Source organism: Microtus pennsylvanicus, chromosome 1 (assembly GCF_037038515.1).
Source record: "Microtus pennsylvanicus isolate mMicPen1 chromosome 1, mMicPen1.hap1, whole genome shotgun sequence".
Taxonomy (NCBI): domain Eukaryota; kingdom Metazoa; phylum Chordata; class Mammalia; order Rodentia; family Cricetidae; genus Microtus; species Microtus pennsylvanicus.
The window spans coordinates 212,132,175-212,152,749 of NC_134579.1; the positions used below are offsets into that span (position 1 = coordinate 212,132,175).

Below are 20,575 nucleotides of genomic sequence, written 5' to 3' on the forward strand. Positions count from 1 at the left end.
CAGGCTTAACAAAAAACAGGAATGAACCTAGTCTGTCTTTACTATACGTTGGTTTTTAATCCTAAAATGAAGACAGGCTGGTTCTTTACTCTTCCCTGGGTTATGAGGGCCTATTTCTGGTCTGTCTCCTGCTCAGAGTTCTGAGCCCAGCTTCCCCCGTCCAGTTCCCTGCCCCTCCCCCGTTTGGTGGCTTTCTGTGGGAATTCCCTTCTCTCAGGTTGCATCCCTTGGAGTCAGAGCCATAGTTCATTTTGGCTGCTGCATCAGCCTTCTCTGGCCACTGTAACAAAGTATCACACACGGGGCAGCACAAACTTTGGAAGTTTCTTGTGTGGCAGTTCTGTAAGTTGAGGTCTGAAGTCAGCTCAGCAGATCGGATAACCGGGGCTGGCAGGGCTGTCCACTGGCTCTGATGAGAAAGGCCTTTTGACTCTTCTTGCCTCTGCTAGCCGCTAGTATCCTTTGACTTTGAATTACCTCCCTCCTATGGGACCCACAGTCTGTGGTCACATGTCTTCCCTTATATGTAGATCAAGTCCCTCTCCCCTCTTTATAAACATACATGTGACATTCATAGCCTAAGCACTCTATCTCAGAATGCTAAATTCAGTCACAATCCTTACCCCCAAAGGCACCCATGGCTCACAGGCTCCAGTGATGAGGAGAGACATACATTTTAGGACTGCGTTTCATTACACCATGGCACTACCCTACACCTCCGTGGGGCAATGAGGAAGAGAACGGTCTCCCACTAGCTCCGCCTAGAAAGATTCCCACCTCTGACTGACCAGCAAGAGCTACAGGAACTGTGGGTCAATCGGCTTGAAACAAACAGTTGAGAAAGCATGGGGAGTTTAGGGAGGGAACCCGACACTCCTGAAAGAAGACCATGCTGGCAGTGACACAAGCCAGCGTGCTACTAACTGGCATGTGGGGAAGCTAGAGCCCCAAGGGGTGGGGCAAGAGCGTCTGTTTACAGTAGAATGTTCCTAAGCACTAAAGAGGGAGTCGATGGAGAGCCCTCTTCTCTTTGGGGACCCTGGAGACTTTACTGAAGGCTGTAGTTAGGCAAGAGATGCCAGCCTGGGCTCAGTCTTGATTCTGTCATTTTGTTTCAGAATAGGATTCCGTGTTTTGTTGCCATCACCCCACGCTTTGTTTAACACGCTTTTCGTCTTGTAGAGTGAAACGAGTCCGGTCAAGTTTGGGGTTGCCACGTCGGCGAGCCCATTCCGTGTTCCGCATCGGGTTGGTTAGCAGAGAGCCACACTCTGCTTCCCTAGCGCTCATCTTTGTCGCCTCCAGGGGCGCTCCAATTCCGCTTGTGTCTCAGGTCCGGTGTGGAGCAAACCCAGGCTGTTATCCCGCACAGCGGGACCCCAAGGCAGTGTTTGAATTACAGAAAGGGAGGTCAAATAAGTTCTTGGCTGGGTTTACGCGGCTTGCTTAAGGCCTGCTTCCGTTTCAACTGGAATCACGCGCTCCAGCGAAATGACAGCCAGGAGCAGCCCTGTCTAGTACAGTTGATCACCCTTTCCCAAGCGCTCTGGCTGAGCGGGAAGGAAACTGCGAGCCCGCAGACCACTGCCATGTGCAGAAAAGGGTGACGGGTCCTAGCTTGGTCCCGCAAGTTGAAACCACACAGAGGGGTTAAGGGGTTTAAAGGACAAGTTCACGTCCCGTCTTGTCAGTCACTTTTTGGGCCAGAAAGTAGAAGAATTAGACAGAGAGGGACTTCCCTGTCACTTTTTTCATGATCTTCAGACTATCTTTTAAAATTACATATCCATTTTTTTTTAATTTTACAAAAACCCAGTGGGGTTCCGGGTCTCCCGGACTCTTGGGTCACTCACCCGGCGCCCCGCCCGCCTTGTGGGACCCCTTCGCGAGCGCACCGGCAGGGGGCGCCCGAGCGCGGCTAAAAGACGCAGCGGGCAGCGGGTGGCCCCAGTGGCGGAGCGCGGCGCCTGTGCGTGGCCAGGAGCAATCACCGAGGGGCTGCAACGTCGCTCGCACAGGACCCAGGACGCCCGGCGAGGGGCACCCGACGGCATTGCCTCTGCGCCCCCCTCACTCCGGCCCGCACCCTGCCGGCCACCCGCGCTCGGTACCCGCGCATCCCGGGCTCCTGATGGCCCCTGAGGCCGGGGCGTCCCCGCGCCCGCTGCCCTGGGCGGCGTTGCTGCTCTTGGCGGCGCTGCTCCCCGTGGCCTCCTCTGCGGGGCCCCCAGGTACGCACTTGCGGGACTTTGCGGTCGGTCGGCTGTCTTTTTCTCTGCCCGCCCGCTTGTCACTTTGGGGACAACTGCTCCGCTCTGATTCTGTGTAGCCTCCGTGCCTGTCTTGTCACTAACCTGTGCATCCTCGTGGGTCGAATGAGGGCTCGCTGGGTATGGGCACTGGACACTCTGCGCGTGGGAGATGGGCTTCAGGACACCTATAGCACGAAAGAACTGGGGTGCCTTCAACGGCGTCCTGGAACGTCCAGGAATCAGGAGACTGGAACTTGTCTAGGTGCCCTGGAGATCTAGGCAAAGGAAAGGAAAAGTGACTTTGGGCATCGCGCGGGGGTAGGAGGTGGGTGGGGGGACACTTTCTTTGGTCAGACTCTCCCTGGGGGTGTGGTTGGTCATCGTCTGTCATCTTGTTCACCTGTCTCGAGGTAGGATAGGGTCACTGGGGAGCCCAAAGGGAAGCAGGGTGGCAGGGCCAGCAACTGTCTAAGGAAACCCTGAGCGCCAGGCTTGGGGATTTTGCAGCTGAAAGAAGACATTTGTCTTTGGAGGAGGGATAGGGACCCAGACAGTAAGTGAGTTCCGGAGAACTTCACCCTCTCCAGCCTGGCTGGACACTTGCTTTGCAAGCAAAAAGGCTTGGCTGGCTCTCAGTTGTCGAGAAAGAAACAGTCTTGTACTGGACTTTCCTTCCTATGTCCTTGGTGTCTTGGTTTGCACCTCCGCTATGCATTTCCACACTCAGAACTGTGACTTTTATTTATGTCACCATTTTGTAGGAACCTAAGAAACAGACTTTTTTTTCTGTCCCAGCAGGGCTGAAAAAAAAATTAAAGTTTCTTTTCCAACAAGGGCTTCTTGCTTTGTATGCTGGTGCCTGTTTTGTTCTGCCCACAAGGATAGAGATACAGGTCTGTGACCTCTTTGGTAGCTCTATCATGACTATTGCTTGGCGGCACTGGATGCCATGTACCCTGATGCCGAGTTCCTTTATTATAAAAGGGTCCTATAGGAGGTAGGGGTCTTTTCTCTCCTGTTCATGATCTTAAGGCAAGTATCCATTTCATATTTTACACAATGCCTGACAGAATAAACCTATTCTAGTTTTCCAGCCTCCCCACCTACAGTTGCGTGGCTTCTCTCTTTCTAAGTTTTCTGAACGCTGAAAGAGTTTTTGTTAGAGAAAGCTATCTGAAAGTGGAATCCCTTCCTGTCTGTTTCCACGGTCACCTGTAGGGTGGATTCTGCTAGTGCGCAGGGAGTCAGAGCTGTTTGTGACCCTCAAGGGTTCTACAGTGCTGTCGGCCACTCCTAAGAATGCGCTCCGCTCTGCAAGTCACTGCACTGTGGAATGTTGGAACTGGAAGGCTTGTTGGCACTTCTCTCTACTGTGTTGACGTGGGATTTGCAGGAAAACGATGACCAGACTAGAAACGGACAAAGAAGACAAGCACGTCTCAGAGTGCCTATTTACCATACTTAAGTTCAATTAGCCAAGGGAAGAAGTGGGCATAGCAGCCTGCAGATGGCTCCTGTGCTCGGGAAGAAATCGTGTAATTTATTCCATGGGCTCCTTGAGGAGCCTTCCTGTCTGTCTTGCCATTCACATTGCAGCAGCTGCCTGGATTTGTGTCTGGTGGGGAAGACCACGGGCAGACTTAATTCATGCTTCCTGCAAGCGGTTGCTGTCTGTCCCATCCCTCCTCTTTTGGGTCCAGCATCTCTGTAAGGCAAATTACCGGGAGCTATGCTGACGGTAGCAGACCATTTAGCGCTACAGGGGTTTTGCTTGCAGCACACACCGAAGATCCCAATATGCCCCGAGATTTAGGATTGACGAAAATAAAACAAAGGCAGCCAGTGATGCTCCTCCCCCACAACACCCATTACTACAATAGCTACTATGTAAACATTAAAATAAGGGGGAGGGTGTTGCTCCCCAGTCTTAGGACACATTTTCCTGAAACCATGCAAGCCTTTACAGTGAGCGTCCAGGGGTGGCTAAGGGGTGACTTTTATTTAAAGCGAAAAATCTTTTCAATTAATCTTCAAGTTCAAACTTATTCTCAAAGCTCTTTGCCTCTTTTTCACATTGATGGTGCAAAAGCTTGCCCGACGTAATAAATGGTAGCCAATAATAAGGCAAGACAGGGATACCCAAAACACTAACAACGTTGAATTTTTCAGGACTTTGTGTGTGTGTGTGTGGGGGGGGAGAGACAGAGAGAGAGAGAGAGAGAGAGAGAGAGAGAGAGAGAGAGAGAATGAATGTGCCAGTTTAAATAAGGAATATCCTTGGTATCATTTTTGGCAGGAGTACTAACTCTGACCCACGCAGGAACACCAGTGTGACTTTGCGGGGCAGTTGAGTAACTTGCTTTCTAAGTAGGATCAGTATTTACTTAAAAAAAAATGGCTACAGACAAACTGTAGTTACTGGCTTAGGTAGCTGTAGCACAATTTTTTTTCTTCAAAAATGAACAAAATGGGCTTGCTGCCTCTAGCAAAGTAGTTGCAAGTATTTCCTGTCAGTGAAACAACTTGAGTTTTTAAGTTAAAACTTGGATGTAGCTAAGCTGCCTCTCTGGTAAGCAGGTGCTTCCCTGTGTTAGACCTTTCTCAGGACAGTGGCGATGTGGGTGAATGTGGTTTTAATAGCAATATGGGATGAGAGTGATTTCTAAAATGTCACTTGATATGACATGCCAAGCCCAAATGGCTATCATACAAAGTATCACACAGGGGCCCAATGTGGTGGCTTGTGTCCACAATGCCAGCGCTCCTGTAGCGAGATGGGGGAATCACTGGGAGCCACTCACAGTCAGGGGGCGTAGTGCACTGCACAGCAGCAGAACCAGGAGAGACTCTGCCCCAGTGAGGTACAAAGTGAGAACAGACTTCCTGATGTCATGTTCTGACCTCCGCGTGCAAGTGTGCAATCATGTGTGCACATGCCAGAGCACATGTGTGTACACAAGCGTGCGTGCGCACACACACACACACTCACACACACGCACACACACACTCACACACGCACACACACACGCACACACACACACACGCACACACACACACACACACGCACACACACACACACGCACACACACACGCGCACACACACACGCACACACACACTCACACACACACGCACACACACACGCACACACGCACACACACACATGCACACACACACGCACACACACACGCACACACACGCACACACACACTCACACATGCACACACACGCACACACACTCACACACACACGCACACACACACGCACACACTCACACACACACACGCACACACACACACACTCACACATGCACACACACGCACACACATGCACACACACACTCACACATGCACACACACGCACACACACTCACACACACACACGCACACACACACACACTCACACATGCACACACACGCGCACACACTCACACACACACACGTGCACGCGCACACACACACACACTCTCTCTCACACACACACACACACACACACACACACACACACACTCGATCTATTGCCTATTTTGAACTTTGAATCTTTCACCCCTGTAATAATTTGTCGTGTTGAGAATTGAACACGGGGCCTTGTGCTTGCCAGGTAAATGCTGTGTCACGGAGGTACCACCCTGTTCTAGAGGGATGCATTTTTAGTCTACAAAAAATGAGAAAAATTCCTTCTGTAGTTTCAGATTCTACAGTGCAATCAACCCTTAGGGAAGCTCCACGGGGTGCTCGGTGTAGTTTGAAATATTTTCCAAAGTTGTCCACAAAGGCTGTGGAAGCACTCCCCCGCCCCACATCTGTAGGAGGCCAGATTCTCTTCAGCCAAAAAGCAGCATATCACAGTGGACTGAACGAGTAGACAGCATAGCGGTCTAACCACCTTCTGTTAAGGTGATTTGCCGAAATACAAGGGCCGCTGCCCTTCTGTTGCCTTCTCAGTTAGGGAAACATAGTTATTCTTTTGAAACTTTGCTCTGTGTCAACATGGAAGACCTTTGTATAGTTATTTAAACACTTTTTGATTAAAATTTTCTATGTGTACAAGTGTTTATCTGCATGCATGTATGTGAGTGCTTGGTGCCTGTGGAAACCAGAACAAAAGCATCAGATTCCCTTGGAACTAGAGTTACAGATGGTGTGAGCCACCATGTAGGTGCTGGGAATCAAACCACGGTCTGCAAGAGTAGTAGTCTCTCTCAATAGCCGAACCATCTTTCCAGTTCTGTGGTTATTTTTTAAAAATAAATCAGCAAGTGTCTATCTGATTATTTCTGTCTGTCACTGGGTATCAAACACATGCTAGGCAGACACACCCCCTGAGCTACATCTCCATTATAAACTAATTCGCTTTTAAACTAGTATAATTCCTAGCACAGCGGGGAGGAAGATCATGCATAAGTTTTATGGAAATTTTATAAGTTGCAAGGTAGAAAGGCCACACAGTTTCAGAGCTCATGGTTACACAGCTCAATGGAGCTTAGGAGGCGGATGCTGGGCCAGAGTCAGCGCCATCGTGACATCTCTGCTGGCCTTCAGCAGTCCGCCTTCATTTGCAGACAGACCTGGCCAGGGAGATCCCCTTGTTAGAACCCTTGGAAGCTTTCCCATGACCCAGCCTGCTCCAGATCGCTAGTGTCTCTTTCTACGCTGCGTTGCAAGCAGGAGACCCCTTGTGTTTTAGCTTGTGCTGTGGAGCCTAGCCAGATGGATGGTTGGTACCACTGACTTTTGTAGGCACAGAATGCATTATTGTGAAATTAGAGGGTGCAGTGGGATTGCACGGTGACAATTTATGTCCCTAGGAAGCCATCACTACAGGGCTCCCCAAGATACCAACATGTCCTATCTGCACTTAAGTCATGGTGGCCCATCCCTTGTCATCGGGAGGGAAGGGTGTGGGGTGCATCATTTCCCTGTGGTTGCTGCGAGGAGTGACCACACCCCTCCTGGCTTAGAGCAGCAACAATTTGTTACCACATAGTACTGGAGGTCAGGAGTCCAGAATGGGTCCCTTGGGGGCTAAGAACCAAGGCTGTGTTCCCTTGGGTGACCTATGGCTGATCGGTTTACTTATCTTTTGAGTTACACAGTGCTCACCTCCCTTGGCTCTGGGAATTAGGAGGAGATATTTGGGGAGCACTGTCCTCCAAGGGATGTGAATAAAGAACCTGGACACAAAAGTCCCCAGAGAAGCTTCCGGAGGCTGATTGGGGGCCTCACCTCGACTTTGTTTCCTGTGGAATTTCGGGTTGTCTTAGATTGTAATTTAATTGTAATTTGTTAAACAAATTCAGGGATTTTGTTTTAATTAGAAAATACGGGGGTGGATATTTACAGCTGGAAAAGTGGAAGTGAGAAAGGAAGAGGCCTGCTGTGTCCTTGTGAATATTTGGGATTCATCTGTCTAGATGCAGAGCGAACTGGAAACTCGGTGCCTTGGGGGAGAGCAGGTCGCTGCGCGAGGCGGGAACTGTGGCTGTTGTTTCGGGCACGTCTTCGCCAGCGTTACTAGGTGCTCATTGGAGCATTTGAGACAACTGCTTAGTCACGTAAACCAGCAGCCTATTTTCCTTTCTCCTAGAAGCCCTTTAAGACTTGACAGCTTCCCTGAACCCAGAATTCTCGGCTGCGCTCAGCTCTGTGGCCCATAGAGGGCGCTCCCGGCCTTTCCGAGTTGGTCGCCTCTTCTGTGGGTTTCTTTAAAAGGGATTTGTTTGTTGGTGGCTGGGCCTCAAAGAGAGATGATCCCAAACGTCCAGTTATCAGTTTTGTTCCCTTAATGCGCTGCTTTTTTTCCCCACTTGGCCACTTGTTGAAGCTTCCTGCAAATATTAAGTTGGGAAGGTCAAATTACTCGTTAATGGTCAATATGATTGTATTAACAATTGTGAACAAAATATTAATAAGAAAGGGATTGGAAACCGAAGGCTAAAGCTGTGGTTTGTAACCTTTTAGCTGTTGGGGAACCCTTAGTACATTTGTGGGCCCAGGCAAAAGTTGAAGCAACTGGACCAGGGGGAAGAATATGGAAGTTGAAGGTGGGGGCAGGGCTCATGGTCTTGTTGACTCCGCTCTCTCAGTCAAAGCTAAAGCTTCATTTTTGTACCTAGGAAGAGCATTGTGAATATTATAGTTATGGTAATCAGAATATTCCATATATTATGCTACACTTAAAACTAAGTGTAACAACCTGTGGTGGTTTGAAAGAAAATGGCCCGCAAAGGGAATGGCACTATTTGGAGGTAGGTGTGGTCTTGTTGGAGGAAGTGTGTCACTGTGGAGGTGGGCTTTGAGGGCTCATAGATGCTCAAGCCATGCCCAGTGAGACAGGCCACTTCTTGTTGGCTGCCAGATGTAGAAGTCTCAGTTACCTCTATGGTGCCATGTCTGCCTGTGTACCACCATGTCCCAACATGATGATATTGGACTGTATCTCCAAACTGTAAGCCACCCCAATCAAGTGTTTTCTTTTATAAGAGTTGCTGTGCTCATGGTGTCTCTTCACAGCAACAGAAACCCTCAGACACAACCTAACTGGAGAGCTGTGAATGCTGATTAAAAGGAACAGCATTGCTGCTTTCTATGGTGGCATCAGAAGACTCAGTACAACTCAAGCTGCAGACACGAATTTCACCCTGTGGTGTAGGCAACCTTTTTTATTTCCTGTCCATAACTAACTCTTCCCAGGGTGTTCTTATACTTAGTTTCCACGTCGTGACACTCGTCTTCCCGTGGGAGTCAGGTTCCAAGCTGTTAACGTGAGCTGCTCCCCCAAAGGCATCAGCCAGTACATACTTGTCCTAGGATTTGGACTTAAATCTTAGAAATCCCGCAATCCTCCCCTGCAGGCTACCAGAAAGGAGAGTGCGGGGAGCAAGCCAACAAGCCAGCACTCACGCATTCGTTTCTCTCTCTTCTTGACTGCGAATGTGATGTCTCCCCCAAATTTCTGGTGCCTCAACCTCCCTACAGATCTAAACTGGAGCTGGAAGTTGAAGAGGTAAAAGCAGAACAGCACCCTTTCTGGGCCTCTGCTACTTGGCTGTCAATGAGTGATTCCATCACAGTGTGGTGTGCCGAGCTCAAGTAGGGCTTCCCCAAAGGAGTAGTTGTTGTCAACCTGGTCCCTATTGCAAAATGGACCAGGAGTGTGGCTATGAGCAAGGTCCTTCCTATAGTAGGCTTGTTAAACTTGCCCCATCAGCAGCTGGAGACCTATGCTTGTGTGTCTAACCCCACCCTTAACCCCCCCATGCTTTAACTCCACACACTCACAACCAACACAATGTGCATCTGGCACCCACGCTTTCTACTTGTAGAAACCTTGAAAGTATGCTTTATGGTTTCAACCAGGTATGGGTTTGATCAGTGTCCCTGACTAGTCGTGCAATGGGATTGGAGAGAAAATGGCTACCACAGGTAGAAGCGTCTCTATTCCCTTGTGTATTCCCAGTGCCTTGCTTAGACTCTGAGACTTAGTGTTGCTGGATGAATGAAAGGCATGACCGACTCAAGGTATCATGAATGACCGACTCAAGGTATCTGGTCGACCAAGCCCATTTTCTTCCTTAAGATTTTACACACACACACACACACACACACACACACACACACACACACACACTTTTGTTCATTACTTGGTACCACTCCTTTATTAACAGATTGTTTGTTCCCATTGACAACCACTAAGTGACTTACACATCTTTAAAAACTACTCATTAGGAATCAGGGCTGTCACTGGGTCTTTGTGGTTTCTGATCACACCTATTCCACTGCCTTTTTTAAAAACCCACCTCCCCACAACACTTGTCTGTCTTCTTTTATTAGTATTTTGTTCTGTGCCCCAGACTGGCCCTAAATACACCATCTAACCAAAGATGATTTTGAATTTCTGACCTTTCTGTCCCCACATGCTGGGACTGCATGCATGTCCCCCCATTTTTGGCTTATGAGGTGCTGCGGATTGAACTCAAGGCTTCATGCACACCAGGCAAACACTCACCATCTGAGCCCCATCCCCAGCCACTGCCTAGCACACTTTCTAAGGGAATTTTCCAGGGAGCTTTCAGGGATATCTGAGTGGTGACCAGGGACACAGGAATGCCTGACTGCTTAACATAGTTAGACAATGACTTTCACATTTTGGGGAAAGAAATGAATTTTTAGAGAGAGTTTTTTGTTGTGTGTGTGTTTTGGCTGGCATGTCAAGCAGTTTGTAGTGGGCTGAGTCTGAGCTGAACCAGCGAACAATGCAGTTCTTTAAGAAATCATTTCTTGGTTGCAAATTGAATTTGAAGAATGTGCAAAAGATCCCATAAAAACCTGGAAAGTACTGATTTCCTGCGAGTCTGTGACCCTGTCCTCGGCAGGCATGGCCCTGTGCTCCTTCTGCGGCTCCCAGCTTGCTCTTTGGAGTGACTTATCTCCTTATGGTTGTTATGCACGATATCCATGGGATCCCTCCAGTTTATCTTTCTAATCCACTCCAGAAAGCTAATAATGTAGATGGGGGGGGGGATAAGATTTCCCCCAAACAGTAGCTTCTGTTTACGTTAGTTTTTAAACAAAACGTCCAAGAGCTTTAAAAGTTTAAATCCTAATGATCCCATTTTGCCAGTGTGATTGGTTAAATTTGCCCTCATTTCTGGTTTCATTGTCCTGGGGACAGATGTACTCAAGTCAATGGCATTCTGACAAAAGACAGGTATTGTCAGAATGGTATTTCCAGAGTGTACCCCCAAATCAACAGCAATAAGTTAAAGTGAAAGCAGTCTCACTTCTAAGTCAGAAGTGACTTGACTTCATGAGTACACAAGCAAGAGTGTGGGTAACCCCAAATCCTTTGTTATGTCAGTGGATAAACAAACGGGGGGACTGTTTATCTCTTCGGCTGTAAACTTGGGAGCAGAGAGTCCTGGACTGGTTCTGGGGCTCAGGGTCATTCCATGTCTCCTCTCTGCCACTGCTTCATGCCATCATCTCCCACTTGTCGTCACTTTCTGTTGCCGGACGGTTGTGACCTGTCTCGGGATGATGTGTGATACCCAGGAGGTGAGACAAGAAGCTAAAAGGGGACATGAACATGCTAGGGCCCCTTTAAGTTGTCTTTCGTAAGAGACAGTACATTTCCTCACCCGTGTCAGAGGCCAGACTTCTTGTGAGTGTGTCCTAGCTGCAAGGGAGTCTGAGAGTGAGGGCTTTCACGTGTTTAGCATTCTAGCTTTCTGGTAGGGGAAAGCAAGGGCCAGAGGAATGGGGAATAGCCTTAGGGTGGCCATAGGTAGTAGTTATCATGGAAAGGACAGAGAAGTGGGGAATGGCCTTAGAGTGGCCATAGGCGGTGGTTATTGTGGAAGTTTCAGATTCTGTCAAAATGCTAAGCTGTTATAAATTACTTAGGAAACTTGAATAAGACTGATAAAAATCCAACAAAAAGCATCTTGGGAGGTAAGACTGGCTTATGTTGAGAGTATGCTTGGGGCACATAACCAGTCTCTATTGACTTAGGTGTTTTCATTTTAATTTTGCCATTTCCTGCTTTACAAAATAATTCCTTAGTTATTTACTAATTATTATTATTACTGTTACTATTATTTTAAATTTGGAATAGGAAATCCCAGGCTGGTCTTGAACTATATAGTCTAGGATAACCTGAACTATTTTAAACCAGACGTATTTTATTTGTGTGTATCGGCATGTGAGTACAAGCATGAGTATGTGCAAGTGTGTGTGCAGAGGCCAGATGAAGGCATTGGCTCTCTTGGAACCGGAGTTGCATATGTTTGTCTTGCTCATTACACAGGCGTTGGGATCTGAACCACCCAGCCACCTCTCCAGCCCAGACGTGTCTTTTTATTGCTCCATTTTGTGCTTCTCTGCTTTCTAGCTCTTTCCCCAGTTTCTGGGATGGAGGAGAGAAGAAGGTGAAGCAGAAATACAAGGAAAGGGAATAACAGGAAGAGGGCTTCATTAGTAAATGTGTGTCCTCCCCACTCAGCTTCCCTTGGGTGCAAATCAAGGATGGTCTGTGCCATGGCTGTCTGTAAGAAGCTGCTAACCCAGGCAGTGTGAGCATGTTTGATGTGAAGGCATTGTGAACCAGCATCTTACTCATGCAGATGGTCTTGCATCCTGGGGCTCTTGCTCTGGACCACTCTCAACAGTAGTCTGTGGTGGCCCATGTGTAACCAGCTTGAGCACAGCACCCATATAGATCTCCAGGAGATGTGGTTATTGGGTTCAGTTTCTACAGACAAGTGTGAACCTACTGAGGTGGCCCACCTTCCACAGAGATGAGCGCAGGCTGGTGGTGCCCACACGATGAGAGAAGCAGAGCGGGCTGCAGCAAACTCTATGTAAAGGTTAGCAAGCAAGATCTGGGTAGCGTTGCCATTTGGCTTCTTGGGGTCGATGAAGAATCAATGTGATTTACAATTGTATTCAGAGTCTGCTCGGAGCTGTCATGAGTGCTTTGGCATACACGCAGGGGGACGAAGCCTTCTGTTCTGAATAAAGTGGTGCTTTGTTATCAAAAGGCTAGCTGGAGGAACAACCACAGAGAATTCAAGTTTAGCTGAAAGGGCAGTAGATGTGAGCCCGAGGGTCCAACTGGTTCCTGTGTACATCAGTGAGTGCTGAGGGAAGCCAGGGATGCTGCGGTGATGGATGCTGCAGCTGGGATGCTGTAGCCAGGGATGCTGCGGTGATGGATGCTGCAGTTGGGATGCTGTAGCCAGGGATGCTGTGGTGATGGATGCTGCAGCTGGGATGCTGTAGCCAGGGATGCTGCAGTCAGGAATGCTGTAGCCAGCGATGCTGCAGCCAGGGTTGCTGCAATCACTTGCCAGGAGCAACCCAGGTCATCCTGACTCTCGCTAGCTGGTACTCAGTTGTGCTTGGTGCTTTCACTGCACAAATGCAGCCGCCGAGCAGGGGGACACCTGGAAGCAGAATCCAGCTAGTTAGCACTGTGTGGAAAATGACTGACTTTTGAGGACCGTGAACTGGGATAAAGTCAGAACACCCAGGTTGTTGTCTTGGCTGTCCTTGTCCTTGTGGAGGACCCGGGACATCTGCTTGTCTTGATACTTCTCTTTGCAACACTACGGCATGGCTTCCCTGTGGTGGGGTCAGACACTTTCTGAGCAAAGCTCTTTCAAGTCCTTGTGGTGTTTTATTATTTACTTATTCACTTTGGGTTTTTCCAGACAGGGTCTTACTATGTGCGGCTGGCTGTCCTGAAACTCACTATGCAGACCTGGCTGGCCTCAAACGCACAGAGATCCACCTGCCTCTGTCTCCCCAGTGCTGGGTGGTATTAAAGGGGCTCACACCATCATGCCAGGCTCCCTGTGGTGTTTTATTAGGGTGTATTCCACAGACCCGCAGTCAGAGCCCCAGAGAACCAATGTCAACTGTGGAAAACCCTCCTATGGAGCCTTGAGGTTGAGAAACTTCAGAAGAGGAACCAGGCTGCTGTTTTTCTGTTGCAAAAATTCTTTTTCTTTTACTTAAAATAATTTAGTTTCATTTTACACACCAACCCCAGTTGCCCCTTCCTCCCAGGCTGTTGTTTTAATGTGCAGATTGTGTCTACCTGATGGCCACCTCTCAGCCAAGATCCAGTTGGTCACTGTGGGTCGTGCTGGTCCCCACCCCACATGCCACCCAGCCTCTAATCAACCTGCACCTTCAGTTTCCCAACTTTTATCTAATTACTCTTTATAAGTAAAAAATAGGGAGTCAGATATTGGGGTAAGAACCTGAATGATCAGAGAAGCAGTGGAGAAGCGACTAGGGACCTCCTATCTCTTCCGTTCCTCCATCTAAAAGAACTGAGATCCTCTCTAAGCTCTGCCTTGCTGCTTCCTGTCTATCTGTCTTCAATCCTCTCAAACCTCTATGGTTAATTTTGGTCAGTTAGAGGCTAGCTCTGCCTTCTGAATCAAAGCAAGCTTTATTGTCAGGTTGTGATCAAAATACCACACAATAGGGTCATAATTATTTGGCAAATATATTTTCGTTTGAAGACTGATTTAAACTTTAGCCAATCAACTCAGAGATTTGTCCATATGCAGCCAGCCTTCTGGATGTTTCTGTATATTCCTGTGCTCTCTAGTATTTGTGGAAGATGGATGAGTGTTTCCCCTTCCTCTCTGAAATAATTCTCAAACTCATCTGTTACCTTGATTCCCGCTAGCAATCTGTACAACGGATTAAGTGTGTCTTACCCTCTTCCGGCGTCTCTGGTAAATTTTTGGTTACATACTTGTGGTTGAAGCTGAGGTGATGACTCAGTTGACGAAGTACTTGCCTCATAAGCACGAGAACCAGAGCCTGACTTCTAGACCCCAGTTAAATGCCGGTTGTCATTGTAGACACTTGTAATCCCGATGCCGGGCAAACAGAGCCAGGCGCATCCCTGGGACTCACTGGGCAGCCAGTCTAATCAGAGGAGATGGACAGTGTTCCAGAGAAGGACTCCTGAAGCTACACACACACACACACACACACACGGGGTGGGGGGGGAGAGAGAAAGAGAGAGAGAGAGAGAGAGAGAGAGAGAGAGAGAGAGAGAGAGAGAGAGAGAGACTAGTGTTGTACTCAACTCAATGCTTCACTCATTGAAAGCAGTTTCAGTGATCCCCAAACTGTGGGTGGCTACCCCCAAACCAGGGGAAAACACAAACACTTACATTATGATTCATAACAGTAGCAACGTTATAGTCAGGAAGTAGCAACAAAAATAATTTATGGTTGGGGGTTCACCACAGCAATAGGACCTGTATTGAGGGGTCACAGCATTAGGAAGGTTCAGAAGAACAGGTTCAGATGTTTCCCATGGATGGTAAAACTATTTTCAAGTATAAAATGTGGAGACTTCTGTCGGCAGCCAGGCTTCACACTGTTGGAGAACGATAAGGTCAGAGTGTTTGGTATTTAAGTGGCTTACCTTCTTCAAAGCCTGACCATTCCTCTGAGGGCCTTCTTTGTAACCAAGCTGGCCCTCACCTGCACCGTGGACCGGCTGCCTCTCGTGTCTACTGTGGGTGCTCCCTGGGCACAGCAGCCTCTGCCTGCTGAAGCTGGTCCTCGCCTGCACCGTGGACCCGCTGCCTCTCGTGTCTACTGTGGGTGCTCCCTGGGCACGGCAGCCTCTGCCTGCTGAAGCTTGTTCTCACCTGCACCGTGGACCGGCTGCCTCTCGTGTCTACTGTGGGTGCTCCCTGGGCACAGCAGCCTCTGTCTGCTGAAGCTTGTTCTCGCCTGCACCGTGGACCCGCTGCCTCTTGTGTCTATTGTGGATGCTCCCTGGGCACGGCAGCCTCTGTCTGCTGAAGCTTGTTCTCGCCTGCACGGTGGACCCGCTGCCTCTCGTGTCTACTGTGGGTGCTCCCTGGGCACGGCAGCCTCTGCCTGCTGAAGCTTGTTCTTGCCTGCACCGTGGACCCGCTGCCTCTTGTGTCTACTGTGGGTGCTCCCTGGGCATGGCAGTCTCTGTCTGCTGAAGCTTGTTCTCGCCTGCACCGTGGACCCGCTGCCTCTCGTGTCTATTGTGGGTGCTCCCTGGGCACAGAAGCCCCTGTCCACTGGTGTTGGCTCTCCTCACCTTGGGTGATTCCTCACTGGCAGTTTTTGTGACCTAATACATTGGCTGCCGGGTTAGTTTCAAAGGTTACTTTTGATTTTCCCAGAAGATCTTTATGGTGCCCTGGTCCATCAGTGTCTGAATACTAGAGGCAGAATCTCAATTTGGACTTGTTTAAGTTTCAGAATTCATTGTTTCTCGGAGTCAGGCCATGGGTTAAGTCCAGGAATTGGCCTTAGGGACCTTAGAACCCAGTACTCCCTGTTAAGTCTGTTTCAGTTGCTATAACTAAATATTCAAGACTCGATGCTGTGTAAAGAAAAGATGTTTGCTCAGATCACAATTTTAGATCTCTGTTCCCTTCTGTTTGTGACAACAAGACCAGGCTTTCCAGAGTTCCAGAACCCACCCTCTCAGCATCTTGGTGGTGTACCCAGTTAGAATAAATGCAGACAGAGGAGACTTCTGGGCATGTTGGGGGCCACAGGGTCATATGTCTGTTATAGAATTGAGGAGAGCCTACTGGATAGACAGAAGAAAGATGCTACCATTTGTAGATATTCTAGAGTCCACTAGAGCCCTCAGGGTCTCTACCCATGTAAGTCACTGGCAGATGCTGAACTCAGTAGCTCTAACTTCAGGGTCCTGAAAGTTCAGTACTGAGGAGGTTGCTGTCTGTGGCAACCCTGCCCTCACCTGAATGAATCATCTAATGGAGGAAAAATGGAGTAAGAATCTGGGGAGGGAAGATGTTTAGGTATTCGTTTCTTTTGATACTAAGTTAGAAGACAGCCAAGGCTTTATGCCTGGACTTTAACCATTCCTGGGGACTTTAGTGATGGGGTGAATGTACCTGACCATTGGCGTAAGTTTGTTTTGCTGGTGTCATCCAACCAGGACATTTTTAGGAGGTCACGGCATCTCATTACACCCACATGAGCTCTTTTGAATGTCGCACACTGGCACAATTTGAGACCAGAAAAGGACAAAATAAGGTTGTTACCTGGCTTGGTATTTACTGGTGTGGAGGAAACACGTGTCTCTTTTCTCTTGCACAAGATACAATTTGCTATTTGAAGACTTGCAGACGGTGCTAAGAGTCCATGACCTTAGGGTATGACCAGGACTCTGGAGAACCAGTGAGTCCCTCACATCTACTTTTCAGATGTGGTTATGGTTTTCCAAGACAGGGATTCTCTTTGTAGTCCTGGCTGTCTTGGAACTCACTCTGCAGACCTGGCTGGCCTCAGACACAAAATTTTGCCTGCTTCTGCTTCCCAAATGCTGGGATTAAAGGCGTACGCCACCACTGCTCCAATCAAACTAACTTTTAGCTGCATAAGTTTCTTCAGTAAGTACTTGTCAAAGAATTCATAGCATTTCTTTTAAAATCACCAGTGTGTGGTTAATTGCTTCAGAAAAAAATTGGTTCTTTCTGGTCAACATTTTCTTAGTGTTTTTCTCTAGAGCTGTGGGATCTAAACTGATCCTGTCCTCAGCAGCTTTCTGGGGCAGACCCGAGATAGAGAAGGGTTGCGTGGTTATCAGTTTCCCTTTCTTTCTAGATGGTAAACTGCCTGTAAGTCAGACTTAAATATTCACCCATTCACCTACTACTCATTGATGCCAGCGTGAGCCACCATCTTCTGAGCTGTAACAGTTTTGGCTATATTTCAGCTGCAAAATTGCAATGGAGCGGTTGGCAATAAGTGGACCAAACAGGAGAACATTCCCAATTTGTTTCTTCTATCTTAGCATTCCCTGGAAACCTTTGCCTGGCCCTTCTCCCTTCTCCCATTCCTCCAGCTGAGTCTCCACACACACCTCCCTTTCTCTGTTTACCTGATGAAGCAACTATACTTCAAAAGGGAGAACAAAACCCGGAAGGATTGGGTTGTAACTTTGAATCTGTTTTTCTGAGCGTGAGTCCTCCATGGAGCCTGACTTTATTTATTTATTTGTTTATTTTTATTTATTTATTTATTTGGTTTTTCGAGACAGGGTTTCTCTGTAGCTTTGGTGCCTGTCCCAGAACTAGCTCTTGTAGACCAGGCTGGCCTCGAGCTCCCAGAGATCCGCGTGCCTCTGCCTCCTGAGTGCTGGGATTAAAGGGAGCCTGACTTTATTGGTTTAATTTGCTGACTGTGCTTTGGACCATGTGTTTCTGCATTCTGAGACATAGTTCTCCACACGACTCTCTTTAGCGGAAACCTGTGTGCAAGTCATTAGTGTTGCTAGTAACTAGGCCTGGTAGCACCTCGCACCCTCTCTACCCCCACCACACCCCCAGGTTTCTGTTAACTCTTAGGACGAAGGGCAAGGCAAATCCAGAGTCCTTGGGTTTTGGGAAGGGAAGGATGTCTGGAGGTGGAATATGGTAAGGCTGATCATTACACGTCCTAGCACAGGTCGGGGAGTTCTGACACCTTCTCCATTCTTTAATCTCACCCCTTCCTCATGGACCCACACGCACAGAGACATCTCTCCAAGGCAAAGGACCAAAGGATGCTGGGAGGTTATCTGGGTTAGCAACTAGAGGATCTCTCCTTGGGTCATGGTAGAGGTTGCTAACCAGCCATCAGGGGGCCTGGTCTACTCTCTCTCTCTCTCCTGTGTGTGTGTGTTCCCTCGTGGTTTTAAAACAAATGAAATTAATTGCTAGTTAGCATAAAAATTGAAATATTCAAACAGGCTAGGCTCCCACAAAGCCAGTGAATGCAGTAGGATCAAAACCCAGTGCCATTTTCCTTGGCTTCTCATCAGCCCTCATTGTCTGCCATGTTCAGAGAGTCCGGTTTTATCCCATGCTTTTTCAGTCCCAGTCACTCTGGCCTTGGTGAGCTCCCACCTTCCTAGACCTGGATGGAGTGGAGAGGACCTTGGACTTCCCACAGGGCAGGGAACCCTGACTGCTTTTTGGACTGGAGAGGGAGGGGGAGAGGAGTGGGGGAAGGGGGAGGGAAATGGGAGGCGGGGAGTAGGCGGAAATTTTTTCAATAAAAAAAAGAATGTAAAAAAAATTGAAATATTTAATCGAAAGCTAAGATTTCTGTCTTGGAACTAGTAAGTAGGTCCAGTGGTAAAGGTGACTGCCAGAAAGCCTGAATTCAGTCCCTCGTGGTGGAAGGAGAGAAGAGACTCCTGCAGATTGCCCTCTGACCTTGACATGTGCCTGTCTCCCCCTCCCCCAAAGTAAGCAAAGTGCAGGAAAGCTTGAAATGTTTTCTGTCTTCTAAGGAAAAGGTCTCTGAGCACCTGCCGGTCTGGAACCTGAGGTCTGTGCCTGAAACTAGACAGTGACCCAGCGTACACAGGCACCTTTGCCCCAACTCCCTGGCCCTTGTAGGGACATGAGTAGGAGAACCCTGGGTTGATGTGTTCATCACACACCCCTTCCTTCACCCATTCCCAGTGTGTAGTTAATGATGGATGCCAGGACACATCAGAGCAGGAAGGCCGAGAGGGGCCCAGCCAGCCGTTGGCCCTGCCCACTCTGGAATGGACTCTGTAGACCTTGGCTGGGCTGGCCCTGAGGACTTAGCTCTGGCTTGGGTTTAAGGTTGTGTGTTAACACTGGAGATCCTCTGAGGTCTGTTCTAGAAGCCTAAGACTGCCCAAGGACAGTTATCTTAAGGGTACTGCCGCTTTGATGTTTGAAACAAATAGCCCTCGTGCGGTCCTCTTGGGTAAGCCTTGGGGTTTGGGACTAGACCAAAGTAAGGAGTCAGCGTGAGTACAGAGAACCATTCCTAGATGAGCAAGTAGACCCTTGTGGCCGCTGAGACACAGAGTGTGGCAATGGGTGGCACCTGAGATATCACCAGAGCAGCATTTTGCTATTTAGTAACAGCAAAATATTCTCCAGTCTAGACAAAGCCTGCTGACATGAACTACTGGCATGATTTTGCCACAGTATGGAATTGCTGGAGCCCTAGCTGGCTAGCACTGGCTGCTGGTTTGGGATGAAGCACTTCCTGTCTTTGTTCAAAGCCAGCGTGGGATAGGGGGAGGGGCAGGTTGCAGACAGAAAATTCTTCTAATTTAACCCTAAATCCCTCCCTTCAGCTGTGACTTAAGCTCACTTCCTCACTGAGCATGCCCCGGAAATGAAAAGTAGCTTGTCGGGGTCCTATTTGTCTGCTCCTCTGGCTCCTTACACTTCCTAAAACTGCAGCATTGACATTTGAGTCTGTCTGCTCCCTAAGAGACAAAGCTCCTGGGACAGACAGCCACCAAAGCTGTACCAGTGTCCTCTCTGGAGAAATGTATAGAAAATGATCTTTAAAAGGCCGTGTGCTCCAGCTATTTATTGGACACTCAAGAAGAGCCTGGACCTGGCAGTTCAGGCCTGTAGCCCCAGCTACTTGGGAGGCTGAGGCAGGAGAGTGAGATCAAGGTCTGCCTGAGCTATAGAATGAGCTCAATGGAAGCTTAGAAAGAACCTGCCTGGAAATAAAATGTTTTATATATATAATTATATTATATAACTATACATAAAATAGTTATAGTTATATATATATGAATCATATATATGGTTATATATAAATATTTTATATTTATGTGCACACGTGTGTGCTGAAAATATAACTCAATGGTAGAGTACTTGCTTAGAGTGCAAGTCCTAGATTTAATCCCTGGTTTCATAATTAAATGCATATTTAAATATAAACAAATAAGGGCCTCTGTGTGGTAGGGCAGCTTCATACTATCAGAACGGTCATTTCTCACCCAG

At 48.3% G+C, this 20,575-nt stretch overlaps 1 protein-coding gene across 3 annotated transcripts in view; it reads left to right on the forward strand.

The window, feature by feature from the left end:
* The first annotated feature begins 1,956 nt into the window (after nt 1-1,956).
* Nucleotides 1,957-20,575, forward strand: part of Fndc1 (fibronectin type III domain containing 1) — an 88,552-nt gene continuing 69,933 nt past the window's right edge. For all 3 annotated transcript variants that reach the window (XM_075950661.1, XM_075950665.1, XM_075950673.1), the window contains exon 1: nt 1,957-2,231. In XM_075950661.1, coding sequence (XP_075806776.1) covers nt 2,132-2,231 — 100 coding nt within the window. In that variant the 5' untranslated portion in view covers nt 1,957-2,131. The remainder of the gene's footprint in view (nt 2,232-20,575) is intronic.